General features: G+C 39.4%; 1 protein-coding gene across 2 annotated transcripts; it reads right to left on the bottom strand.

Annotated features, from left to right (window-relative positions):
• Positions 1-72: 72 nt before the first annotated feature.
• On the bottom strand, positions 73-22,965 carry LOC127570062 (histone-binding protein RBBP7). Of its 2 annotated transcripts, XM_052015302.1 has the most exons (13): positions 22,802-22,965; positions 20,195-20,339; positions 19,711-19,856; positions 18,419-18,592; positions 16,947-17,062; positions 16,501-16,661; positions 15,292-15,418; positions 15,047-15,124; positions 10,716-10,792; positions 9,449-9,506; positions 5,988-6,098; positions 5,691-5,787; positions 73-5,052 (listed from the first exon to the last, which is right to left on the bottom strand). In XM_052015302.1, the coding sequence occupies exons 1-12, from the start codon at positions 22,824-22,826 to the stop codon at positions 5,719-5,721; spliced, it is 1,287 nt and encodes a 428-aa protein (XP_051871262.1). In that variant the 5' UTR covers positions 22,827-22,965; the 3' UTR covers positions 73-5,052; positions 5,691-5,718. The 2 variants fall into 2 exon arrangements, with proteins under 2 accessions (XP_051871262.1, XP_051871263.1); XM_052015303.1 differs by having other exon boundaries at positions 73-5,787; positions 22,802-22,949.
• Between the last annotated feature and the right edge of the window lie 740 nt (positions 22,966-23,705).

Below are 23,705 nucleotides of genomic sequence, written 5' to 3'. Positions count from 1 at the left end.
GATAGGACATCAGTGCTGTCACTGCTTGTACCCCTGATGTAGTTCCATTCTTCATGGGTTTTGGGGGGGGGGGGGGGGGGGACGAAATGGGGAGAAGGAGACCTATACTAAATGACAGTGGGCACCTACAGGTACATTTAATACAGCATCTGGATGTGGCACAATTATTGCCAACCTACCCCAACCAAGATGAGTTAGAACAGGTTGTTCCTTCATTTAGGGTGGAATAATGGCTGGAGAATGTTGTACACGCCTGCCCTAAGACCTGCAGAATTTGATCTCAATTCCAGGGCTACCAGAATGAAAGAATTTCAAAAACATTCTCCTACACTTAATCAGATCTCTAACATGAACAACACATGGAAAAACAATTTAACTTAAGGATTTGTAACCTTCCCCTTTTAATCTAGAAAATTACCACCACACAAGTCTGTGTTACTCCATTTTGACCATAATACTAATTTGTAACTAAAACTTTTCCATTCCACATTTTTTCCTTCAAGTTCAAGTTGTGCTAGTTTTTTTTAAGTAACACTCACTACATATGAATGAATTGGTTACTTGCAGATTATTTGGAGATTGCTGGAAGTGACAGCAAGCCTGCTCAAGCTGTCTAAATTTTGAAAACCCAATAAAGGCTATAAAACCCAGCTTCACTGAACAGTTTTTTTCCCCCCTCAATGACCAAACCAGAACCCAGGTTTTTAGATGAAGTCAGAAACCTTCATTTTTGCCTTGTTTAAAAAAAACTGAAGCTGGCAATATTTACATAGTTCCATATTTGTTGCTTCAGTTGATCTCTGCTAGTTTACCAGAAAATCACAAGCATCAACAGAATGCTGCCAGATCATGCATCTGAAGATTGAGTCTGCATCAATTCTCACCTCATGGATACACTCCAACTGAAGTCACTGGATGTAATGAAATCCTCAAAGGTTATAAAATCCAGGTTTAATTCATTAAGTACTTAAATCTTGACGATTACTTGATACATTCACTTAAATGGCCAAAAATTATCACTGAAAACTGTATTTATGTTGGCAATTCAACCTGTGAAGGACAATGAAACATCACCGATTTCAAACAGGACACTTGTAGTGATTTGAAACCTGATGCTGAAATCCAGAATTGCAATGTTAGGGGAGAGCATGCCATCTACTCATTTGCACCAGCACTGAATGGCTTAATCAATGGTCCTGAAAGATCAGTCTGCTCCAAGTCGAACAGTAGGTGAATTTTGCCAGTCATTATACATCTAAAAATAAAAGTACAGGCTGTGGGTTCAACATCCACTCAAATTTGAGTGGAAATTTTTAACTTGATGTAATACTAAAGAGCTGCAGTATTGGAAGTGCCTTCTTTTAAGCTCATGCTAATCCAAAATGCCATCTGACCTCTCAGATGGCTGAAGATCCATAGGGAAGTTATCCCAGATGACCTGGTTAACATTTATTTCTCAATCTACACTCATAGTAGATTCTTGGTCATTATCCTATAACTGACCGTGGGGGCTTGCTATGAAATTTTCCACCTTACAAATAGCTGCTATATTAAGTACCTAGTATTTCATTGCCCGTAAGTAGTTAAGCTGCCTCTGCATCCATCCCTTCCCCACTAGACAAACATTCACACACTATGTTCCCAGTCGCTCTTGTCCTTTCAACCACATCTCCAGCTTGGCCATCTCTAATCTTAGAACATTTAACAGTACAGCACAGGAACAGGATCTTCAGCCCATGTCTGTGTTGACCATGATGCCAATTTTAAACTGCACATCTATATCCCTCTGTTCGCTGCCTGTTCATGTCTAAGTGCCTCTTGAACATTGCTATTGCATCTGCTTCCATCATTACCTCCGGCAGCACAGTGCAGGCACCTACCACCCTGTGGGGAAAAAAAACGACTTACAAATCTCCTTTCAATTTTACCACTATGCTCATTAGTACTTGCCAGTTCCACCCTGGGGGGAAAAAAGTCTCTACCCTATCTATGCCTCTCAATTGCATGCACTTCCATCATTGCCCCTCAGCCTCCAACACTCCAGAGAAAACAGTACAAGTTTGTTCAACCTTTCCTTATAGCCAATACTCTCTCATCCAAGCAATGTCCCAGTGAACCTCTTCTGCACTTTCTCCAAAGCCTCTACATCCTTCCTGCAATGTGGAGACCAGAACTATTATCTTGCAAGGCCCATTTCTCATTCCTTTGATCCCATTTCCAATTATGCTGTTGGTCATGCAGCTTCTTCTTTTGGGCTGATGTTAGCCAATAGCATTTTAAAGGAAACTATTTGCTGTTTCTCCCCCCCCTTATCCTCCCTTGCTTTTAAAGGTTCCCAATATCATCCACTTCCTCAAATTAAAATCCCACTGTCTTTGCATATTGCTACCCCTTCCAACCTCCCTTTCCTTCCAAAATCCTTTAATGACACTGTACATCAGAACATAACGAAATGGGACAGAAGTAGTCTATCTAGCCCTTTCAGCCTCCCCCATTCATCAAGAACACAACTATCCCCATAATCCCTCAATTCCCTTCATAGCCAGAAATCTATCAATCTGCTTTGAATGAACACACAACTGAGCCTCTTACAGCCTCTGAGATAGAGAATTCCAATAGTTCACCACCCTGACTGAAGACATTTCTTCCTCAGTGCTAAGTGATTTATCCTTATTCTCAAACTGTTCCCTGGTTCTCAACTCATCAAGAGGAAACATCCTCTTCACATCCACACTGTCAAGCCCTTTACGAATTTTATACATGTTGATGTGACCTCTCATTCTTCTAAACTATAGAATACAGTCCTAGTCTACCCAAATTTCTTACTAAACTAAACCCATCATCTCAGGCACCAGTGCATCTTTGTAGCATTCCCTTTATCTTTTTTTTGTTAGGAAAGGAGATCAAAACTGTATATAGTACTCTAAGAACAGTTTCACCAATGTCCTGTACAAATGCAGTAAAACTTTCTCCTGTAATCACACCCTGTGCAAAAGTGTTCAAACCCAGCTGGTGGCAACAGCCACTGGTTCTTGCCAAATTTCAGCAAACTAGAGATTATGAAAGAGATGGATAGGAAAGTGATCTGGGGTTGATTCTGACCTCTGGTGCCGCAAGTGTTAAATTCGTACATTCTGCCTGTGACTGCATGGGTTTCCTCCCACATTCCAAAGACAGGTAGTTCACTAGGTTAATCAGCTACTACAAATTAACACTTATGTAGGTGGGTAGGAGAATCATGGATGGAATTGACAGGCATGTGCAAGAGGTTACAGGAAAATAAGGTGGGGAATGGGATTGCTCCAATGGGTCAAATGGCTAATATTGTAAAGAAATATATTAAAAAAAACAAAAGGCAAGCATACCTTATACCCTCCTAATTGCCTATTGCACATACAGTGGCCTCCAGTAACTTGTGCACAAGCACACCTCTTTGAATATCAGCACTACCCCATCTCTCACCACTTAAATATTCTGCCTTTATGTTAACCAGTGGGTGAACTCATTCTTTCCACATTTTCCATCTGCCATGTTCTCGCCCATTCGCTTACTTGCTCATGTACCTCAAAGCCTCTTTGGAGCATGTGAAGTATCAAAATCCCACCTAGTTTAGCATAGTCAAGCAAGGAAATACTACATGTGCTCTCCTCAGTCAAACCTTAGCTATAGATTGTGAATAACTGCCTGTGACCTCCCAAGTATATGCTCATCTTTCCCCTCAATCCCATGTCCAAAACCCTTTTATCTTATCTTGTTTCTGGTCTGCCACAGTCTAAAGTGATCGCAATCAAGATCACAAATACCATTCTTAACAATCGCGATAATGTTAATGTGTCCCTCATTTATCTTGATCAAATGGCAACCTTTGATACATAATTCTACATTCTCCTTCAATGCCTCCAACTTCAATCAACTTGGAGCAACAATTCTGGCCAGAGAATCACTTGCAATGTTTTCTCTCCCACTTCTAGTTACTTCAAGTACACCAAGGATCTATTCTTAGACTCCTGTATCTCATCTAAAAGCTCACCCATCACAATATCACTACAAAATGCATCAGGTTCTACACACAAGCTAAGCATGCTTGGCTCTGCTTTTCTCTAGACCACTCCAGATTCATCACCCAGTACTCCAAGAACAGAAATTTCCTACGATATGGAGATGACCCCCTACACAACCAGAAATCCTTGGCTGCTGTTTGCAACAAAGCAATTGACAAGTTGAAGAACACTATTCAAATCTTCAGTACTGTTTGACACAACTGAATTTTAGTTCATAGTTCCTCAGATACCCATTTCATCTGTACAATATCTGTCCTGTCATTGCTTATTAGCTGCTGAAACCCTTATTCAAACCTTTGTTCCACCTGACAACATACCTCTCAACAGTCTTCTTCTACCCTCCTAACATCCACCATATAGAAAGCTGTGCTCATCCACATCTCTGCTACCATCTTAACTTGCTCCATCTCATTCATTTATCAGGTTTGTGCTTGCTGAGCAACATGGTCCTGCTCCAACAATAGTTCAGGTCAAAAGTTCCCCTTGCCCAACTCTTCCATCAAACCTCATTCCCTGCAACTTCTTTCATCACTATAAATCTCAATCTCTGTACTCCTTTGTGTACTTCTGATTTAAAAAAAAGATCTCTACTATAGCTCCAACACATAAATGGACTGTTTAATTTGAAAATGTCCTGCATCATTTGTACCAACCACCCTTTATTTTGCAATGAGATTTCACTCAAAAGATAAAGTAAATAATCTCTAATATGCTTTTCAATAAAATTCTGCCTCTTTAAAAAAAAATAGAGAAATTTTAGAAATCATTACAAAAAGTTTATTTTGTTTGTATAATCCCTGCTCTACAATGTGCATCAACTGCATTTTTAAAATTAAGGAAAATACAAGACAAGCAAATTTCTACAGAAATTCATAACTGCATACACTCTCACACACAAGAGCCTCAAACACTAAGAAACCTACACCACATACGTTAGTTCTTATCCCTCTGAGGACCGCAGTAGCAATTCTTCACCATTGGCTGAATTACACTGAAAAACATGTAAATATTATGTTCAATACAACATACACTGCAATTATTTAAAAATTGTGGACATGGATGTTGTGCTCCAGCAACAAATGCTGGAAAGTTAAATGGCAGTTTGAACCACCACTGTATGCACGTGTTGTGAGCCTGGAGAGGGTTGGACAAATGCAAGGCAAAGAATTCCAAGTGCTGCTACGTGCACTTAAGATAATTTTTTTTCCCTATACTCAGAGTTTAAGGATAAAATTTCCTTGTAGAGACTTCTTCAGTTTTAACACACTTTCATTGAAATCAAGTGACATACATACTCCAAAATCCATGTCCCTGCTGCCAATCACATTTCAGGGTCAAGCTGTATTATGGCAAAACATAAGTATACACAATTTGTGCTTTAGATTTCAAGCAGCTATCAATAAGCTTTTATACATGCTAAGAAATACAATCACGTACTACTGCATAAATCAGGCCTTGCATTCTCAAAACACTTCCAAAATTTCTGAACGACATTCACTGAAAATTACAGGAATTGCATGTCAGAATTTCCGTAAGTGCTTTATATATACAAAAGCCCCAGCACTTGACTGGAAAGGACCAGTTGGAAAACTGTTGTAGTAAGATTCAGTCGAATTTTTTTTTCCAGACCTCTTAAAAGTGGTTGGCAAAACGAGGCTTATGATCCTTGACTCTCTAGTTCAGAAGCTGGTGTATCAGGTTCTTCATCATTGTAAATATTCTCAGCCTAAAAAAAGGGGGGGGGGGAAGAAAATCACAATTAAATCTCGACACAAAACATTTGGAAATGTATGTAATTTAACCACAATACACAAGCTATATAGCTATGCTCCAAGTACATTATACATAAAATGTAAAATTTAGTTAATGTTTGAGCTTTATCTTTGTTACTTGGGCCACGGCTAATTCAGTAAGACCAACACTCACCATCTGCCAAACTTGCATAATATTATCTTCTGAAACTGAACAGATTACCCATGGTTCATTTGGATTCCAGGAGAAATCAGAAATCTTTGCAGTGTGGCCTCCATGAATAAACTACAAGGAAAAAGATTATTGAAACGGTTAAGGACCTTTAAATTGACACTCCACTTTAAGAGATTCTATCCTTTAGAAACAGATGCTAGGGATTCAGATGCACTTTAAGAGAACATATTGCAATTGCAATGTTTGATAAAGAATAAATTCTCCTAGTATTACAAACCTCATCTCTCTTTCAAGTAATGTTATGAAAAAAATTAATCAATCACCTCATTCATTACTCTGTGGAATTGCACTTTATTTAGTACAACCTCATTATAGATAAAAGATGAATGCCAAGAAAAGGGAACAAGAAATAGCAGCAGGCCATCTGGCACCTCACACCTACTCCATCATTCAATAAGATCACGATTGTTCTTTTACTTTAGCACCACTTTCCGAGATTAACTCCATTTCCCTTAAAATCCAGAAATGGAAATTCATTCAATTTATAATCCTTTAGTTGCAAAATACATTCTTTAATCTACATAATGATGGAAAGCAGGTTCAAAAACAGCATTTCAGACAATCAATAGAGAAAGATTCTCAGTTGTCAGTAACAAGGCAGCACAGACCTGGGATTCTTCGCATAATTAATCAGAACCATTATTTTGTGAGGAAGTTCAATAGAACACAAAATGGCCAATCAAAAATAGGCCACATCATTTAGAAGAGATTTGAATAAATATTTAAAAACATGGAGAGAGGAAGGGAAAATAGGGAAATAACTTCAGTTATGAATCAATCATGGTCATTAAAGAACTGCTAAAGGAAAACCAATATGCATTTGCTAAAGCCAAATCTCATTTGAGGAGTTGATTTGAGTTTCAGAGATAGAGGGAGAATGAGGCCAATGCAACTGACTGTGTGTATGGAGTCTCCACTGTTTGATACTTGTTAACAAAACTGGCAACAAATAGTACAATATACAAAAAGTGCTGGTGGAACTCAGGTCAGGCAGCATCTACGGAGGGAAATAAACAGTCAATGTTTCAACAGTTTATTTCCCTCCATAGATGCTGCCTGACCTGCTGAGTTCCTCCAGCATTTTTTGTGTATTGCTCCAGATTCCAGCACCTGCAGAACTTCTTATGTCTCAGCAAATAGTACAAGCATGGATACAAAACTGGCAAAGTATAGAAAACAGTTCTAGGGAATGTCTACGTAAATCAGACTGTAGACTGATACACAGTAGATTTCCTCAAAGTTTAATATCAGGACTGCTATTGTTTCTGATATACATTTATGGATAAGACTTGGACATGCAAAAGACACCAAGGAAGATAGTAAATGACTCCAAGGGTACATGTGCTGACTAATGTAAAGGGGGGCAAATACATGACATAAAATTCAATACAGAAAGTGGAGATGCTCCACTATGGCATAAATGAGAAACAATTCAAACTAAAATAGCACAGTATTAAAGGCCATATTCTTCACAGCAAGAAAGTCAAAAGATTTGAAAGGGTGCTTAAAATTATAAATGGACTTAGATTAAATGAAGGTAAAGTGTTTCCTAAAGCTGAAGAATCAATAACCAGAGAACATAAATTTAAACTGAATGACAGAAGTACCTGAAGTAATGACAAAAACTTAGAATTTGGAAATTTATCCTTTTATTTGTATATAGGACATGGGCATAGCCAGGAAGCCTAGCATTCATTAACCATCCCTAAATATAAGCAAGATAATCAATAACCTGAACTGCAATAGTGTGCAGAGTGCACCCCATGCTGATTTTAGAGGAGTTGTTCCAGGGCCGTGATGAATAAGGAATGGTGGAGTTGGCTCCAGGGGTCAAGTTGCCTACAATTCCTGCAACTAATTTAGTTGTTCAAAGGTTAGCTGTTGTTCTCTCCACAGATGCTGCTCAACCTGTTAAGTATTTCCAGCATTTTCTGTTTTTAAATCTCCCTTGTCAGACAATGGTTAATGCCTGGCACTTGCCACATCAGCTCAAGTCCAGATGTTGTCTAGGTCTTGCTGTATGTGGACATTAAGCCCTTCCTTCATTGTCTGAGAAATTGTGAATGAAATGCAACAGTAGGTAATCAAACATCTGCATAAGAAATGTTATTGATTAAAAAAATGTTGGATCTAGAACACTGATCCTGTATTGATGGAAACACAAGAGAGACTGCAGATGCTAGAAATCTAGAGCAACAAACAAAATGCTGGAGGATCTCAGCAGGTCAAACAGCATCAATGGAAGGAAATGAACTGTCAACGTTTTGGGCAGAGACCCTTCATCAGGACTGATGAAGGGTCTCGGCCTGAAATGTCAACTGTTCATTTACCTCTACAGATGCTGCTTAACCCCTGTACTGATGTCCTGGTGCTGAGATGAATGGCCTCCAATAACACCATTTATCCTAGATGTAATACAGGCATGTTAACATCATAATTCCTACTGACTTCAGCTTTATTTGGGTCCTTGATGTCACACACTGAAATATACAGTCCTGATGCTAAGGGCAGACACTCCCACCGAACCTTAGAAATTCAGCTCTATTGTCCATGTTTGGACTAGGGATTGAGAGGAGTTTAGAACTGAGTGATCCTTGCAGAAAAGCAAAATGGGCACCAATGAACAAATCAGTGGTCAACTGTCAAGGGTACCATCCATCATTTTGCCAACATTGAAAATAGAACAAGGACATAATGCACTGGATTTGATTTGTCCAACTTCTGTACACAGGACAATCCTAGGAAATCTCCAATGTTATTAGGTGGATACCAATGTTGTAGTCATAGTGGAACAGCTTGGATAGAGACGAATAGATCTGGAGCACCTGAAGTAATGACAACACAACTTAGAATTTGGTAATTTATCCTTTTATTCATATATAGGACATGGACATCACTGTCTTTTGCACTGTGCCAAGCTTAAGAATCATTGGAAATGGAGGAACTAATGAAGGCCCCTTTTGTTGGCTGTTTATCACTTACTACTAGACAAAACTGTGAAGCTATCTAATCTGCTACATGTGGCCAGGTGGAATTAAAGTAGTATGCAATTTTTTACTTTTGTGTATGCCAGCAAGACTTGTATTTTCACTTCACCAGGTTGATGGCTCATTTTCTACCACGCTATAGTACAATGGTGCTGAACACTGCAGGCTAGTACTTGCTGTGATGTCCCACCTGAGCTGGATGCTACAAATCTCAAGAATGCAATAATTAATGAAAAGGATGAAAGTTTAGAGAGAAAAGCAGACTGGCAAAATGGACACATTGCAGATAATTTTGACACACAAGTGTAAAAACGATTCACTGTAGTAAGGGAAAATGAGGAAAGGCAACATAAACTAAATGATACAATTCTAAAGTAAAAATTCCTAATTGTTATATCTAGTACACAGACCTACCAGTAGTTCTGGAGGTCCATCTTCTGCATCTTCTGCTGATTGCTCCTCGCCAATTTTGCTGCAAGAATAACATTCAGTGATAATTTTAATGAAAGTCCACAGAACAAGTCTGGGAATAATATCAGCAAAAGGACATAAAGCTGAAAAAGATACAAATGCATTAGCAGAACTGAAACATTACATGAAAATAGAGAGCTATGGGTAAGCCTAGTAATTTCTAGGGTAGGGACATGTTCAGCACAGCTTTGTGGGCCAAAGAGCCTGAATTGTGCTGTAATTGTTCTATGAAGGAAGGAAGGAAAAAGTGGACAACTTGAGACAGGAGATGACCCACATGGAGCACAAACATCTGCATATATCAAATAGGCCAAACAGCCCATTTCTGGACTGGGCACGAGAATAAAATACAAGCAAACCACATGCAACAATGCAGTACTTAAATGTCAAACAGAATCTTTGCACAACATTGGTAATAGTAAGTTTCTAAAGGACTAGGTCATGCTTCATTTCTGCAAACTTATTTTAATGCATAGTATCTGTGTCCAGCATCATTAGCAAAATACTCTTCTCTTTAGCCAAAAGCAGATGACCTCACACCTGTCCTCGTTTAACTCCTTTTGCCATAATTTTCCATTTGCTACAATCTAACTACAACGACCCACTTGACCACACAAATAACTACGCCACATTACTTTAGCATCAGCCGCAGTCTTGGATGAAGGAATAGTGAGGTTACCAAGTACTTACCAAGTTGGTTATATAGCAAGAAGCTGGGGTCCTAGTACATATTCGCCAGGTGGAAGGAACAGTTCAATTTCCATAAATATCCATATTCTATAACACCTAACAAACCCAAAAAGTTACCTCCAATTCCACATATTCTTATTTTTGGTAGTCTTTTATGCAGAAATTTGAATGTTTTTTTGGGAAGCCTATTTAAGTAACAGCCATTAACACTCGCACATTTGTAACAATGGTCTCCTCCACAAAATTCAACTTGACAGGGCTTTTTCTTCACAAATTTTCGAATAGATATCTGTTCAAATACTTAGTTGACATCGCTAATTAGAGATTCTGGTAATTTCTCATAATTATCCAGTTTCTAACATCTTTTTACCTTTACTTATATCTCCCTTTTCTATTGCTGAAAATGTTCCTTATCAATACTAGTACAAATCTCCCCCAGTTCATTAATACTACCTGATGCTAGAGGAATTTGCTGAAAGAAAAAAAAACGCAAATTGGAAAAGTATGAATTTCTTCTCACCTTAAATCCCAAACATTGAGGCGACGATCTGTACCACTAGAAGCAAGGATAGTTTCATTATGTGGAGACCACTGGACCTACAAAATAAATCAATTTCCGCATCACCCGTGGTCTTTGGTGAGTGGGATTGGGAGGATTGCGGGAAGAGGGCTCGCAAAGGTAGTAGTTATTTGTATTATGTATACTATGCCAATATGCTATTGAAAACCCAGAGGTATGCAAACACTTGAAGGGTTCAATTTGTTATTTTCACAAATTTCTGGCAAATTTATAACTATAAATGAAAACAAAACTGGACTAGTGTAAAAAAAAATAAAAAGTAACATCAACAGTGATAATTGTTATACTTCCTTTCCACTGTTCAGTTCTTGAACCAACTTGCACAGCCCTAATCACTACCTCAGTATAGCAGCACTCTGACCACTTTGCACTACAATGGACTTTGTCAGTAGCAGCAGCATCTACCATAATTCCACTCATGCTATACCGCTGCTCTCTCTTTAGAGTCTAACAGGGATCTCAGATTGGAAATCTGTTCAGTGAGCCTGCCCCAGGTTAAACTTGACAAAAGTAGTTTCTCTTTGAAATCAACAGAAAGAAACTGCTGTCCACAGTATAATAAATGGATCTTCAATGCAGGCCAGTGTGTCTAAATGTATATGTTTTGCATTAGTGATTTTCCCATTTTTAAAATTTTATGAGAGTTTTCTCCAGTGTTTCATGAACGTTCAATATTAGCACTAATTGCCAGTGAGCCTTGGATTGGACCTTAATGATTGTCAAAATCATTCTGTGAGTACAGGTCACCACTTGAGCTGGGAGACACCTGTATTGAATAGCAGCCTCCATGCAAGACACTGCCCAAGACTACAATAGTCTAAGGACAGACAACCAGTTATCTTGGGAGAGAGGAAACCTGACTCCATATGTTTACCTATATTACATCACTGACCAAGCTTCAAAAATAGTTACAGGTAAACATGTGAACAGCAGAGGCACATCACTCCCCCTCTTGAGCCTGCTCTGATTATTACCTCAAGTCCACATTCCCACCTATCCATAGTAGCTTTTCAGTCCTTTACATTTCAAGAATCTACCCAATTCTGTCTCAAAAATATTCAAAGACCTTTCTCCCCTAACCCTAGATCCTTTCACTGTGGAAACAATCTCTCCACATCAACTTTGTCAAGACCCTCAGGATCTTATTTGTTCAAGTAAACTCTCACTCTTCAAAGTTCCAATAAATACAAGCCAGCCTGTCCAACCTTTCCCCACAAGACAACCCGCCCATTCCAGATATCAGTCTGGTAAGTCTCTAAAATACTTCCTATGTATTAATATCTTTCCTTAAATAAGATCAAGTGCACACAATACTCCAGAAGTGGTCTCACCAATAGCCTATATAAATTGAAACATAACCTCCCTAAGAACTACTTTCCAAATTACTTGCTGTAATTACACACTAGCCTTGTGTGAAACATGCATTTGGACAGATTCCTCTGCATAGCAGAGCTCTGCAATCTCTCACCAGTCTGTCCCAAGGAGCTAGTTTCCTCTGTCCCAAGAAGTTGGTTACATAATAAAGATGTGAATTGGGGGGGGGGGGGGGGGGGGGGGGGGGGAGTGGAGGGGTGGAAGATCTCTCATAATTAAGACTTTGATGGAACCGCCTGGGAAATTAGCAAAAAGAACACAAAGGTCAATAATGATGGGCATGATACTGTAACACCATATATGAAAGCACACAGCCCAAAATCATGATTGAACAAAAAGGTATACAAACAGGTGTCATGAGCTTGTTTGATAGTGCAAACCCAGGACCAACATGCAAGAGAGAAGTCCCAGAGTTTGGAACTTAGTGAAAGTTGCTAATTCTGCCTGATCAACTCTTGGCCAGTGACAGGCAATATTGAGACAGGCAAGTGCTTGCTTGCCTGCTGTTATTTGAATAAATACCGTAGTCTACATCACTTGTTTGTTTTCCAGTATTATTTAGGTACCAAACTTTTGGCAACACCTCAAGCAAAATGAACTTGTGCAAAATACCCATCCACTCACTTCGTCTGACATCTCCCCATTGTCCATTATTAATTCTCCATATTCACAATCCAAAGGACCAATGCTTAGTCAATTCCTCCTCTTTTAAAAAAAATCTATAGAAACTTACTCCCCACTTTCAAATTTCCGGCCAGCATAATATTGCATACTTTGACTTTTCCTTCCTCGTTAATGTTTTCGTCATTCCTTTTATTTTTAAATAAATAATGTTCAGTCCTCTGACCTGAGAAACATCTTTGCACAAATGCTTTTTCTTTGCATTTAATACTTAACCTTTTTAGTTAACCATAGATGGTGGGTCTACTCCTTGGACTTTTTCTTTTACATTGGATATTGAATGCCAGGTAATGACTTTCTCAAATACGGCCATAGTTTCATTATTCCAAAATAAAACACAGCAACGTGCAACCTATCACCATACAAAGTAATCCACCAGCTACAAGGTGCATCAATGAGGTATGATAGTTGGGAAAGGGATGTTGCATTTCCAATTTTAGTGCATAATATAGTGTGCTCTGCTTACCACAAGGGCTATTAAAGATAATCTTTCACAGCTTTTATATTTTTGGTTTCTGTCGGGAACTAAGGCATTGCCCCTTGATCTAGCACCTCTACAGTGAGGGAAAGCCAAAATGTAGTGAACACTAAATTATAATTGGAAACAACATGATGGAAGCACACCAGAAGGGCAGCTGCTTGAAGAGAATCAATGTTTCAGACTGAAAGTATCACTAACCTAAAACATTAACAATATCACTCCATCAACATGGCCCCCATTGCTGAGTATTTTCAGCATTTGTAGTTCTTATTTCTCCATTTGAGGCTTCCAGATTTTGCTCATCTGCATGGACAATATAATGACATGTTCCCAGCAGAAGATCATGAAAAAAAAAAGACCATAAAGAGAGATTGTGGCATTTCAAAAGTACTACCTGTGATGTTATTATCCTACATGTATTGTAATGGAGTCACAGATATAATTATATAGGAATGGCTGAAAGGTTTGTTGTTAAAACTTAGAGACAGTATCAAATCTGCCCCACAACCTGCAGTTAAGACCTCCAAGCAACACTGCAAATGGTCAAAATTACAGTAGTCTTTCTTTCCACACTTCAAACTCCTTCAAGACTATTGTTGGGGACATCTGCCACGTCGGCATGTAGGTAGCTGAAAGGTTTCATCCTTTCAATGAAATATTAAGTAATGGACATTTCATTCAGAAGAAGATGGGTGTTAATGAGATCAATGCAACTGTAGCATCAGTCATGTTTCTCTTTGCGTGCAAGACTATTGATGGTACCCATATAGTCATTAGACAAATACAGGCAGAGATTATAAGGAATGTCATAAAGAAAGAAAGCACAGGCAGAGAAGTTTGAGGTCTGAATTTTAGTGTTAGCTTTCATAAATATTGGCAGTCATGCCTTTTGAGTAATTTAAAAATAGGAAAGCTCAAGTGCCAAGAAATGGAGAATGTTAAACTTCAGGAATACTTAAAAAAGTGTCAAAATACATCAGCAAAACTTTACACAGAATGAGGAAAGCCAAAGTCTAGAAATAACAAAGGTATGGATGAGGGTTTCAACACTTTAATGAGCAGGAAAAACCAAAGTGAATTCTACCAATACAAGCTTGGAAATGTGCTGCAAGTATCTCAGGACAGCACATGCACCGTATACACTTACACTTTACTAGCTTTGAGAATCCATGTGTATATTTAAAGAAAATGAAAAGATGCAAATGCAAAAATTTGTGTTGCCAAACTCGAGGCAGTTAATTTGCTGGTAATAAATTGCAGTAACCCATTTTTCAAGTCATACCTTATTATTATGGTTACTAAGATATTTCCAGCTGACAATATACCACACAGTTGAGGCATCAACACGTGCAAATAAATTTGAACGTTTCCCCAATTTGGAAGTGGTGGGGGAGGGGGCTTAATCTTTTAAGTGATAAGTAAATTAATGTGCAGACTTACTTTTGCTGTACAAAATTCCAATTGTTTAATATTTTAAAACATCCACTGATAAACAAACCCCACAATGTTTAGAGTGGAAGATAATGCTTTAAAAAATTTTCCCATTATTACTCCCATGGGATCCTTATATTTCCTGTGATTTTATAGATGAAAACGAGGACACCAAGATTAACTCAGCAAAACCTGTAAGGAAAACCTAAAGTAAACCTGTGTTTCATGTCTCCCAATTAGAACAAAGAACCATTCAATTAATTAAGTAGCTCCCAATTTCCAATTAATATCTAAAGCTGCTCACCTGGAAGATCTCATCCTTGTGTGACTCGAAGGAATGAAGCTTTAATTTAAGATTTCGAAGGTCCCATAATGCCACCGTCTAGATATAACAAAAGTTACAATCATACTTTGGAAAAATTGTGGTCACAACCGTCAGTGTTGCATTTGTTGAAAACAATCTGAATTTACAGAACCACTCAAGGAAACTTGCAGAAAGATGATATATAAATTATTTGGTAAAGTTGCTATAAAAACAAAAAAATTGACCTTGTCAGCAGAGCCAGTTGCCAGGATAAATTCACTGTATGGGTTGAAAGACAAGCAGTTGACTTCAGCTGTATGTGCATCCACAGAGTGGCTAGGCTTTGAAGTATTGTTTGACCTGGTATCCCAGCTGAAAAAAAAATAAACTAGTTTTAGCAAGAAATAAAATAAAAATTAACAATTTCTGTGGTGTGTTATAAAAACAACACAAGATAACTTTTCTTTATCATGCTGAGATTTTTGCAATATTATACACAGGCCCAGTTCATATCTTTGTAGGTAATGTGCTGACCAAGGCCACTTTTGTCCAATTGAGCATTTTCCAACTTTCATTTTATCCACTTTAGTTGAGATAATAACTGGATGTGACTGGATGCAAGGCCTTGGGCTCGAATCCCATTTGAGTTAGATGTACTCAAGCAAGTCATAAGATTCTGCAACTGACTTCTACGGCCGGCTAGGAAAGAAAATAAAGCATAAAGCATTCCTATTCCTATGTGATGATTTATGCTGAAAAGCCAACACTCAGTAAAAGGGTTAAGGCAGATTTGATATCCTCCATGATTTAGTCACCTGCTAGCACTCATACGAAGAACAGCTAGGCTAAGCACTAGCCAAAGCTACACTTTCTGAAAGGGACAAAGGCAGAGGTTAGAAAAACTCTGCGCAGCTGAAAATCTAGCAATCTAAACTAATCCCTGTGATAGAAGCCCACAAACTTCATGAAGCACTGATTATTGAAACAAAACTCTAAAAATGTTATGAGAACAAAAAAAAATGAACATGCAGACTAGTTGCTATAAAACTCTCTTTACTGCATGAGAACATGCACTGTATGGTATTGCAGAAGACCAGAATGATCACTGGCAAATGTTAATGTACTTGGGACAATGCTGTCCACAAAACACTTGCTACAAGTCTACAGCAGTGGTATTGATAACGTTGTCAATGGTGGTCCCCTCTCCCTCACCTGCAACCCTCAGCAGATGTGCTGCTCCATGCGTCTCTGGGCTGCCATCCACAGCCTGCCAGCTCTGAGATGTTGCCAGAGTCAGGATATATATTATAAAGAGAAAAAGATAGATATTGGGATTATAGCCCTTAATATTAGCAAATACCTCTGGTCTACAGGAAGTAACATTATACTTTCCCGTTGCTTCAATGGTTACAGTATTGACTCTAGTTAAAAATTAGCATTTATGTTATACTCACATCATGAGTTTCTGGTCATCAGCCACTGATCCAAACAAGGATTCATGTAATAAATGCCAGGACACATCTTCTACTACTGCAGTGTGACCTGTAAAGATTGTTTTAGCATCAACTATCTTTCCTTCTTTTGGACCTGCACTAATGTCCCAAAGACAGATAGTCTGTGGAAAAATAGACAGAATTTAAATTATTAAAAATATCAATTTGGAGAAAATGATTCCCAGTCTGAAAACTTAACCACTTTGTACATTTTAGTTGTTTTAAAAATATTAACATTTGTCCATATAATAGCCAAGTTTAAGATAGTAATGATCAAAGTTCTTCATTCTTTGATTTGACTGCAGTTTACAACCATGCATGCCTAAACCACCTCGTGCAATAAGTTTGCACTACCGTTACTCACACTCATTTGATCAGTCAAACACTGAAGCAACGTGTGCACCTACATGATCATCAGAAGCACTAAGAAGATGTCCACTTAGATTTGGGTTCCAGGAGAGGCCATACCCTTCTTTTTGGTGACCACGTAGCCGCAGATCAGGATTACACTCGCCACTTGGATCTAGCGCAAAACACATACCAAAGCAAAAGTCATCTTATTACAATATGCCACCATTTGAACTCATGCTTGGCTTTCTCTCTATGTATCATACACACGCCACCACAGAAACCAAGAGGATTATAGTAGTATGGTATTGGATTATAGTAGTAGGGCAGAAGAGAATCTAGCAAGGTTTATTTTCAATTTAAGACCGCCTCCATATCAAGCTGGGGGTCTTAAAAGGGTTTTTCCTTTTACAAAGATAATGATGTTTTGGAGTTCAGCTAGCCCTTTGATAACTATTAATGAAATTTTGCAATTGTGCCTTTTGACGACCAAAGAACAGGTTGCTTCTTAGCATGCCCACAGTATCCAATGGGAGCTTCAAGTTTCAAATCTAATCTTGTGAAAATGTTAACTTGAATAAGTAAATTTTTGGGCAGATTCCCAATGTTTACAAATTGCACCCTGGTCACCTGAAGAAAAAACATTCAACCCAGATTTAGAGCAACTTCTAAGCATTATAGGTGCAGAGTAGAAATGACTATGCTACAGAAGTACAATCTTACACCTGTCATTTTGTACTTGCACATTAATTTGAAAACAAATGTGGTAATTTGCAAACTTTTTTTTGGTTTAAAGGTGCTGCTTGTATCAATTTGGGGCAGTCAAAAAAGTGTGTATTTATCATAAAGTCCATTTACACAAGTTTCACTAGTTTGAGGATTGAACATCAGTAACTTCATTAACTTAAGGAATGGCTATAGCTGAGGAAGAGGCCATTCACCCTTGTCCACAGCAACTCTCTACTGGAACAACCTACTCATTCCAGCCTCCCTTTTCTCCAAATTTTTCCCCACCATATCTATTCCCTTTTGAAGGCCACATTGGAATGTCTCCAACACACCTTCAGATTCCAATCACACTATGTAAAAAAAGTTTTTCTTCATGTCACACTTAGTGATCTTCCCTTTTACTTTTAAATGTGGCCTCTTGTCCTTGATCACTCCACTTACAGGATAGCGATCTCACTATCCACTTAGACCAGACTGCTCGTTATTGTATATACTTCTACCAAGCCTCACTTCCAAAGGAAGTCCCAGCTTCTCTAACCTGGTGATGCACTTAAGTTCAGCCAACTTTTCTAATGCATCCGTGCTATTAAAGTTTAACCTATCTTGGGTCTAAACTATCTCCTCTTTCACTATTACTTGGGAAGCTTCCCTGCTGGAGGCAAATACAAAGGGCAAGCACTCTCTTAACACTGCCCTTGGCATCCATTTTTGTCCTTAATAAGCTCCTCCATGTACTGTCCTTTCATACATACACACATACATACACACCTATAGAATGAACGAAATGAACAATGTTTCTTACCTGGTTTGGATGGATGTTTGGTGTAATCAAAGACAAGGACATCAGAGGTTGGAGTTTTGGTGGCAATGATGCATGGATTTTGTGGCATATAACGTGCCCTATTGACTTCACCTTCATGGTTGATCTTAATTTCTATTTCTATTTTTCCACTTACAGACCCAAATCCACCAAATTCTAAAAAATAAAAATCATGACACATTACAACAGTTTCTTAAATGGCAAAGCTACATCAGCAAATTATATCAAGAAGCTACTTTCTATTAGAAAATTAATTGTTTGCAATTATTCAGTAAAAAGTTAAGGAATATTCTCAAATCACACTTGTTCTCAGTGTGAGTGGAGGGAAGGAAACAGGTTAAAATGCATTCCCATCAGACATAACTTTGGACTTACTGACATGACTCACCCAACTACAAAATTTTATAAAACACTGAGGGTACAAGTTACAAAAAGCAAAGCTTAGGGTCACTTGTAGTTACACTTCCACTAGCATCACAGTAAATTAGGTGTTGGTCCTTTACACCAGTGCTCAAATCCATAGGAGAATGTTTGCAGCAGTGCTTTATTTGCTTGAAATAAAACTGGACAATTTAAAAACAATTCGACTGCTAATAGGCAAACTCACTCAGTTGTTCATAATATTATGCTTTGTATAGTAAAATTACAAATATTCATTGATATCTTTATAAATATTGCAAGAAGAAGATGTAAACTGAACACATCCCCCTCTCTCCCTCATTGTGGCAAAGTACAGAGAGGCTTTATATGCATCTGGATCTGAAAGCATTTAACATGAAAATTAGTTAGTGAATGTATTCTACACCCCAATGAAAACCTTTAATCTAAGACATTCAGATCTGGGAAGAAAATTCAAAGTGTCAAATTACTTCAGTCTAAACTTCACCTTGATGCGGGAGGGGGGTGGTTGGGCTAATTTTCTATAATTTTGTGCATTAAACCAGGATATCCAGAAATGGCATTTTTTAGTGGTAGCAGCGATTTGAGTATAGTCTGAGAAATTCAGAGGAACAATTCTAGTTGATATAGACTAGAAAAATGAAAATGGCAGGGTAAAGAGATGAACACAGTGGACAAAATGACCTTGACTAAAATTGTTTGAGAATTATACTTTGAACAGTCAAAATGTCCATAGATTACACCCTTGATTTTTTAAAGGATATTGCTACAGATGTAAGAGACTTAGTCCTGAGATCAACATCTAGGAGTTTGACCTCGAAACACAAGGTGCTAAATACAGAATGAAACAAATACTATTACATCACAGGACATACCTCCCTTCTCACTATCATAGTGAGAAGCATCAAACTGAGCGTCATCATTGGGGATCTGGACACTTGCAATAACCAAATGGTTCTGTTCATCAGATGTATGTGTCCCTAACACCAAACGGTGAATACTATAATCTTTTCCTTCAGGCCTGCACAAAACAGATAATGTTCAGTAAAGACTTAAATTGGTTATCACTCAACATGAAATCTAGAAAATTACTTGGAGAAATATTTTAAAATTTCAATGCTTTAAAAGTAGACAGATTTCCAATTCGACCCAAATAATTTCTGCTACGACAACTTAGATCCCCATCACAAATCTTTGACTTTTACCTTTTAGAATGCTGATATTCTCCACAAACCACAATTTAGATTTACAATATTCTTGAGAACTTTTTAAAAAACTTTTGGTACTTAATTTTTTTTATGAGCAACACCATTTTACATAATTAAAAACTGTACAATTAAAACCTTTGACAAAATTTACCTGGTTACATCAGGTAGCCACTGTACGGTAAGACTTGGCCATTCTAATGCATGAGTCATAACCAAATCATACAAAAATGGAGTATTCTTCTTCCATATTTTATATTCTTCATTGATCACACGCTCCTCCACTGCGTCGTCATAAACTGAAAGAACAGCTTATCAATTCCAGTCCACCATTTTCTCATAAAAATCATCACATAAAAATACAAGGCCAGAATAAGTTTCAGATGGTTCATGTTAAATTTAACCAAAGTCAAATTTATGACTCAAAAAAAATTATAAATGCTAAATAAAAGACTTGCATAAGAAAGTTGCTTTTTATGGATTACATTTTGTAGTGTTCAATGCCTTTATGAACTTCATCTACAACTTTCGTATAGTTCCCTATTCTTCTTCAATTTTTTTTCCTTATTCCCTTTCAAAGTGAACATTACAGCATCATCATGGACCTCGACAGCAGCCAGCTTTACTACACCGTAGCCCTCTCTATCATTCCTGTCTCTAAACTGTCAAGCTTGCCTGACATTTAGTGGACAAGCAGAAATTTGCTCATCTAACATCAAGTACTGGATGAGCAAAAATTTCTTCTTACAAAACACTGGAAATAAAGAGGTCATTGCTTGTGTGCACTACCACAAGCTGTAACTTAGCCTTCTTTCGGGCAACTGAGACTAAACCAAACTGTTTTCAACTTTATGAAGCTGAGACAAATTACTGACCATATCCCCAAAGCACAAGACAACCTACTATCACCTGTGGCACCATTTGCTTCACCCAATGCCCCAGATCATCACTGCTATTGGCACCTCTGGTCCTAACCATTCCGATCCATTCTTGCAGTCTCCAACATTCTGAACTTGAAATCATGCAAAACAATACTGTCTATGTCCTAACAAGCGCAATTGACCCTTTTTTTGTATTTACTGATCCACACTATTTTAAACAACTCATTATCTTCAAATCTCTGTGGTCTTGTCTAGCCTTCTGAGCAATTTTCTCCAGATCTACCTCACTCCAAGATATTTGCATAACTGTAGTTCTAAGATTTTGAGCATCGCTGTTTTCAATTGTTTCAGTACTGATGTTTATCTTTGCCCTTTTTAATTCCCTCCCCAAGTCGACCTCTCTAATAAGCTCCTCGAATCCTAACCTTCAAGTTTTCTTCATTGTCTTTTCCCCCCTTTTGTGGCTTAGACTAATTTTATTTCCAGTAATGCTCCTGACAAAAATCTTGGGTCAGCGTACTACATTAAAGAGTATAAAACACAAGTGACTGTTAAATGCTTTCCTAATCAGGTTCATCTACAGAAGTTAGAATGCAGTTCAAATATTAGAATCAATACACTCAAAATCACATACTTCCAGTACCCTGTCAGGTTCACCTCTTACAATTCTCAGTTAACTGAAACTCTTCCCTTCATTTTTAAATATTCAGTGGCCCAGCTGCACACTCAAACATACAAAACACGATGTCACTCCAACACTGTACTGAGAGAATGGTCATTGTGAAAGATGCCATCATTGGATTAAGAATCTAAATGTGTCCCTACCCAGAGTCTGATACAAAAGATCCTATAGCATTAAGTGCTGGGGAATTTTCCTGACTGAAACAAAAACAGAAAATGCTGGAAATGCTCAGGTCAGGTAGAAGGAGAAACAGTTAACATCTCAGGCTCAAGATAATTTACGTCAGTGCCGTGTGGTGAAGCTTTGCGTAATATTTGGCATGTTTCCTTCATTACAAAAGACAATATTTCAAGTTTACTTGACCCGAGGTCAAAAAACCTTTACAAGCCCTCAATAAGTCATCCGGCTGCAAAAAAAAGACTTCAATCGCTTTTCACACACACAAAACTTGGCAATAATTAACCCAACAGCACTATTTCAGCCACCAAACAGAAATCTGATCAGCTCCCAATGCAACAGCTCAGCACACATGGGACCACCCAAGTCCCACCCACCGCAGTCCCAAAGTGAAAGGAGCCCCCGAAATACGATTCCGAAAGGCTCCCACACACGGAATGCAACTGGATCCATCAGCTACTTTAATTGAGCACGTAAAACGGGGTTAAAATGTGAAAATGCCACTTTTATTGCTCAGCGTTTGGTTGCAATTCGCTAGCACTGCACAACGCGAGGGGTGACCCACTCAGCACCTTTAGTTTGTGCTCTGCTGCTCCACATTGGCCTCCGGCCAGACTGCCCCAGTCCGGACCCTCAGCTCTATTCCCCTTTCTCCCTCCATTTCCCCTTCAAGCTTCGTGCTAAACGCAGCCGCGGCGTCACCTCTCGAACCACGGGCTCGGCGAGCTCTTCGGGCCACCGGGTTGCGCGGCCTCCCGCACCCGGGTACAGTTGCGCCGCTGGCCGCCCGCTGCGGCGCATTGGACCCCAGCCACCTCCTTCACCCGCGCAAACCACGCCCGGACGTGCTGGAGGCACCGGCTGCCCGAGTTAGGCCTTTCGCGCTCCACCCCCCACCTTCCGCCCCACTTTCTTCGGCCCGGGATTGAGCGCCGCGGGGCCCACCGGCCGCACGCGACGCCGCTCGGGCCCAGCCGCTCGCGGGGCACCCAGGGCGGCCGACGCACCGTTCAACACTCACCCTCTTTATCCGCCATTCTCACCATGCGGAACGGGGGCTGCTGCCGCTCGCCGTTTATTTCGAATTATTTTCAAAAAAATTCAAAGGAAACAATCGAGCCCGCTCGCGCGCAACCAAACCACCGGCCCCGCGCCACAATCTCTACCCTCCGCGCATGCGCGACCGACCGGTTTTTTTTTGGTTGGGGGGCTGTGGTGGCAAGCTGACGGGCCGCTCGCCCCGCCTATTTTGCGTCTGCGCGCGGGCCGGTGAGGGTTGCGACTGCGCCTTGCGGGGTGCGCGCATGCGCGAAGCCCCCCCCCAACCTTGCTCGGTTTTTATCGCCGTTGCTGCCCCCTTTTCCAACCGAGATGGCCGCTCATTTCTTCCCGCGTAAGTTATTCAGGTGTTCACCGACGGTAGTAGGGAGATCATCCCTCGCCCTTCTCTCCGTTGCTCGGGGCTGTGGAGCTACAGGTTGCAGCCCGGGCAGGGTTAGTAGCCTGGCCCAGACACTTCCACTTTCTGACCGGTGTCTTATCCCAGCCGTTTATCCCTCCAAATTGCTCTCCAACGCGACTAAGTACTGAATTAGTGTAATCTGTTTCGTCTCGAACTAGGTAGTTTGGTGCTTTGAGCAGGTTGTCCTGGAAAATTCCCTTCTAGAGTACGAAATGAAAGGGGAGTCTCTTCATCCTGTCAAACGCACTATACATGGTCACAATTGACCATCCTTCAGCAGCTGTGTGTCAAGGAAGCCGTAGGCCACTAGGTCACTGTTGGTTCCTGATCCGTCACTGCTTCACTTTGAAAGCATGCACAATGTCTGCAAATCCCTCCATTGCCTCTGTTTTCCCAGTAACCTTCTCCTGTAAAAGACATATCCGGGAGCCCCAAATTCTATTAATTCTGATTTCTTGTCTAT

The sequence above is a fragment of the Pristis pectinata genome, chromosome 4, assembly GCF_009764475.1.
Source record: "Pristis pectinata isolate sPriPec2 chromosome 4, sPriPec2.1.pri, whole genome shotgun sequence".
NCBI classification, from domain to species: domain Eukaryota; kingdom Metazoa; phylum Chordata; class Chondrichthyes; order Rhinopristiformes; family Pristidae; genus Pristis; species Pristis pectinata.
This window is presented reverse-complemented; position numbering and strand designations above follow the sequence as displayed.